Source organism: Cynara cardunculus, assembly GCF_001531365.2.
Source record: "Cynara cardunculus var. scolymus isolate 2C chromosome LG 8, CcrdV1, whole genome shotgun sequence".
In the NCBI taxonomy this organism is placed as follows: Eukaryota; Viridiplantae; Streptophyta; class Magnoliopsida; order Asterales; family Asteraceae; genus Cynara; species Cynara cardunculus.
Window position 1 is genome coordinate 3,604,784 of NC_037535.1, and position 4,577 is coordinate 3,609,360.

The window sequence follows — 4,577 nt, forward strand, 5'->3', positions numbered from 1 at the left end:
GTTTATGTTCGTTCGTAAACATGCTAAACGAACGTAAACGAACGAAAATCTTTGTGTTCGTCGTGTTCGTTTGTTTAGAAATAAGGTGTATTCGTGTTCGTTCGTTTAGAAATAAAGTGTATTCATGTTCGTTTATGTTCGTTCGTAAACATGCTAAACGAACGTAAATGAACGAACGTAAATGCTACCAAATGCACCAAAAGAGTCCCTAAAACATGAACAGGCTCAATGAGGCAAACCATTTATGGAAACCTCTAGTCTGGTTTCACAATGATTCTCCTACTTGGTCTAGAAATTTATCCCATAAAACATCAATCCCACAGCTTGCAAGCTCCACCCAAGTTTTTTCACAAAACAAGACCATGTAAGCAAACATAATTTGGTTAATTTTCTTTGTTTTACATATATACTTGTCAGGGTCAAAGTTTCATAGCCATTAGCAGGAAACCTGACCCAACCATGTATGCCATGTGCTTTGGCACAATCCAAACATGGTCACAAAAGACAAACTATGTGTGAACAGGGGAGAGGAATACTCTTGAAATAAAGGTGAAAATCAGAATATATGGAGAATATTTTACCAGTGACAAGCTAAGGGATGGACCATCTAGACTCCAAGGTGTTATGTGATCCATCCATAAAACCAAGAGGATTCTTGCCATATGATTAGGTGGGATCAAAACATCAATCAAACAAAGCCAACATGTGTTGTAACAGTAGAGCATATAAAATTAATGACCATAAACCATTTACATCTCCACATGGGACACGGTCCATTTTCTTGTATGATAAAGTTACAACATTTAAACACAAGTCGGTTCCAACTTCAAAGCCCATCATCTGTCAATCAAGAAATAAAGAACCGAGTGAACAGGGTGACTTGAATATTTAAACGTGTATTTTACTTCTCCAAATGTAGAAAAAGGAAAATAGTAATGAACTTGAGGATCTTTTTGGTAATTCCCAAGTGGGAAAGAATAAAAATAAAAGAAGGAAAGAGAATAGGGTTTCGACAGGTTCTTTTAGATACATGACATTCTGACAGATTTTGAGGCATTCTTGGATGAAGAAGTGGCATTTATCTGTCGGGCAGTAAGAAGGCCAAGCTTTTAAAGAATATATATATGAAAAGGTTATTCTCCTAAATATCCAATAAAACAAATCCATTTTATTCCAATTCGATGTTCAGTCACCCAAAAATAAGTAAAGTAAATAAAGGGAAATGCCCTTCGATATGATTTAACAAACTCCCTTCATCGACTGGATGGATTGTGATGTACAAACAAGGTAAAAGACACCCTCTGTTAAAATACAGAGATATTTTCCAATTACATCCCTCAAATTAGAGTAGCATGGCTTTCCAGTGATCCAAAAAGAAAAATAGAATTAGAAAGAATCTTCCTTTTCCCCCTACCCTCACAATGGTTTCCTCCTTTTTCCTTTTCTATAATGGTTGTGTCTTTATCCATCTTTAAGCACAAAAAATCTTTTCCCCAGGGTCTTCTTATAGAATGCCTTGTTCTAAGCACAAAGCCTCAGCCGAGAATCCAAAAGAACCCAAGATGGAGAGTTTGAAGAGCGACCCAGATCAAAATGAACCCAAAGATACCTACAAGATGGCTTATATAATCCATTTCTTACTTGGTGCAGGCAATTTGCTTCCATGGAATGCGTTAATCACAGCTATTGACTACTTTGGCCATCTTTTTCCAGAAAAACATGTAGAAAAAGTGTTCTCAGTAGCTTATATGAGTTCGTCAACTTTAGTTTTAATTATTGTGATAAGTTGGAGAAATTTCAGCAGAATAGTCACCTTCCAAGTGAGGATGAACGTGGGATTTACCATGTTTTGTCTGTCTCTCATGGTAACTCCATTGATTGACTGGTCTTGGCAGGACGTGAAGTCTAGCACAGCATTCTATGTCGTGGTTGCATCAGTTGTGATATGTGGTTTAGCGGATGGTTTAATAGGAGGGAGCCTCGTAGGATCTGCAGGAAAATTGCCAAAACAATACATGCAGGCCATTTTTGCTGGAACGGCTTCATCAGGTAACTTATGTTGGCAAACATATTGATATGCAATTTCATTTTGATTTTTTTTTTAGGTGTACCGTACAATTCAGAGATGTAGCCTAGTACCAAAGGTCAATATCATGGTAGCGGTTAGCAATTTTCTTAATTTGGACAAGGGCATGTTCAAATTATTGGATGAGAACCGTAAATATTTTTGAGAATATGATAATCAACTATTCATGAGTTATTCACAATGAATATCATGAATAATTAAAATCATGATATTCACGACGAAAATTCATGAATAATTAGGACTATTCATAATGAATAACTCATGAAATAGTTGGCCCTCATATCTCAAAATTTATTTATGGTTTCCCCTTGGGTTATAATCTCACCATCACTACAAAGAGTTGCATTCTATGAAGACTTTCACTCGAAAGTGATGTGTCAATTAGCAGATTTAGTTCAAAACATCCTCTTCCAATCAAAAAAGATGAGCTAATAATTACAACAATCAATTTCTCAGGAATTCTTGTTTCCCTCTTGCGGATTACAACAAAGGCATCACTCCCACATGATCCACAAGGGCTCAAGAAAAGTGCTCACTTATATTTCCTAGTTAGCACGCTCATTTTGTTGGTTTGCATGGTTTTTTGTACCCTGCTGTACAAGTTTCCAGTCATGGAACAACATTACAAATTACTCCAACGTGACAGTTCCGCATCAAGGACTAAATTCTGGGATGTAGCAAGAATGATCCGATGGCCTGCTCTAGGGATATTCATCATATATACTGTAACTCTATCGATTTTTCCAGGATTCTTAGCAGAAAACATAGAGTCACAACTCCTTAAAGACTGGTACCCAATAATGTTGATTACCACTTACAATATTGCCGATTTTGCTGGAAAATCCTTCACCGCGATTTATGTCCTAAACAATATTACTAAGGCTACGTGGGGTTGTATGTGCAGGTTGTTGCTATATCCACTTTTCACAGCCTGCCTCCACGGACCTAAACGGCTTAAAAATGAGGTGTTTGTGGTATTTCTGACGGTTATTTTGGGGTTCACCAATGGGTATCTGACAAGTGCCATCATGATTCTAGTGCCTAAATTAGTGCCACCTTCAGAAGCAGAAATATCTGCGATTGTGATGGCTCTGTTCTTAGGACTGGGGTTAGTTTCTGGTTCTGTTCTTGGCTGGTTTTGGATCATCTGAAGCTACACAGACAACAAGAAAGGAAGGAAAATTCTCTAGGACAACAAAATTATTAGATCTTCTAGTTACCAGATGTAGTCTCTCGTTTGTCCTATTTCTTAGCTTTTAATATTATACAAGAATATCATTAATTTTTATTACATGCAATCGATGATGAAGAAAAAGAAAAGGATCCGAAGAAAAAGAGCTACGGATGTAGATCAGACAAGATGGTGGGTTCTGAGAATTTGTGAGCTGGAATGTCAAAAGGTTGGGCAAAGCCAATCCTATGGTTAGCCCAAGTGAAGCCAAATCCACTCAGCTGACTATCCTAGCCGGGGTTGAACCAACTATAGCGTGGGTTAGGCAACTCGATGAGCCTATATGAGCCAAGCTTGAATTAACCAAACCTACGGGGTTCTATGAGTTTATGTTAGCCAATTTGAGCAATTTGTGTGATACATTCTAAGCCAGTAGTCTTGGTCTCATAAGGACTTCTAATTGTACTATGTTATGACAGAACTTCCTTGTACAGTCAAATGAGCCTAGCCTATACAAGTCGAGTCAAGGCCCAAGTTTATATGAGCCTATATGAACGAGGCCTATAAAAGCCAAGCCAGGGATCAAGCATTTGGCAAGCGGACTTCATTTTGAGCAATTTGAGTCCGCTATTAATACAATTTGTAGTCTAATGTTTATGGCTAGTCGACACAAAGAGAAAAGGAAAAGTTAGTGATGAGGCAAGGAAAAAAAATCATAACATGAAAGCATATTGCATTTCAAAGTGTAAAAGCATCTTCAAAATGTGACATATACCAAGCATATGTCATGAGTGGGGGTGGAGGTGGTGGAATTATAATATAGTGGTGGTGGTGAGATTGGTGGCGGTGGTGGTAGTGGAAAAATTGGCGGCAAGGGCGGGGGTGAGGGTGGTCCGGGGTGGTGAGAGTGGGGGTGGGAGTGTTGGTTAAATTGGATGCAAAAGTTATTTTTGTCTTTCTAAAACCAAATTATAGATTTTGTTACATTTGCGACAAAATGGAATTCAAATCCTTCACATATGCCAAGGAACGATCAAATCCCTCAACCGTGGAATTCAGCGGAATCCAATCAAATTCATTCTGCGGACCAAACATCGTCAAGATATTTGTTATTCCAATTCCATCAAATTTCTTTGAATTCTGCGAACCAAACAGCCTCTTAAGATTCTCATTACAGTTCTTTTAAAAAATACAAAGAAATTTGATTCCACATACCTCAATGACGTTTCATTATGCCCTGACTGCATCGCTGCAATGGATCAGAAAATAGCTCCCATGTCCAACAGCCATCACTATGCAACTAGCAACCACTCTTATTCT

General features: G+C 38.0%; 1 protein-coding gene across 2 annotated transcripts; it reads left to right on the forward strand.

The window, feature by feature from the left end:
* The first annotated feature begins 1,562 nt into the window (after positions 1 to 1,562).
* On the forward strand, positions 1,563 to 3,494 carry LOC112517249 (equilibrative nucleotide transporter 8-like). 2 transcript variants are annotated; one of them, XM_025124622.1, is made up of 3 exons: positions 1,597 to 2,049; positions 2,543 to 2,876; positions 2,991 to 3,494. In XM_025124622.1, exons 1-3 carry the CDS (start codon positions 1,617 to 1,619, stop codon positions 3,235 to 3,237), a joined length of 1,014 nt encoding a protein of 337 aa, XP_024980390.1. In that variant the 5' UTR covers positions 1,597 to 1,616; the 3' UTR covers positions 3,238 to 3,494. The 2 variants fall into 2 exon arrangements, with proteins under 2 accessions (XP_024980388.1, XP_024980390.1); XM_025124620.1 differs by having other exon boundaries at positions 1,563 to 2,049; positions 2,543 to 3,494.
* The last annotated feature ends 1,083 nt before the right edge of the window (positions 3,495 to 4,577 follow it).

Bases quoted from the DNA above. Each gene is read 5' to 3' on its own strand.
- LOC112517249 (XM_025124620.1), top strand. From the start codon at position 1,563: ATGGAGAGTTTGAAGAGCGACCCAGATCAAAATGAACCCAAAGATACC. The intron at 2,050-2,542 runs GTAACTTATGTT...TCAATTTCTCAG, and splicing joins TGCTGGAACGGCTTCATCAG to GAATTCTTGTTTCCCTCTTG.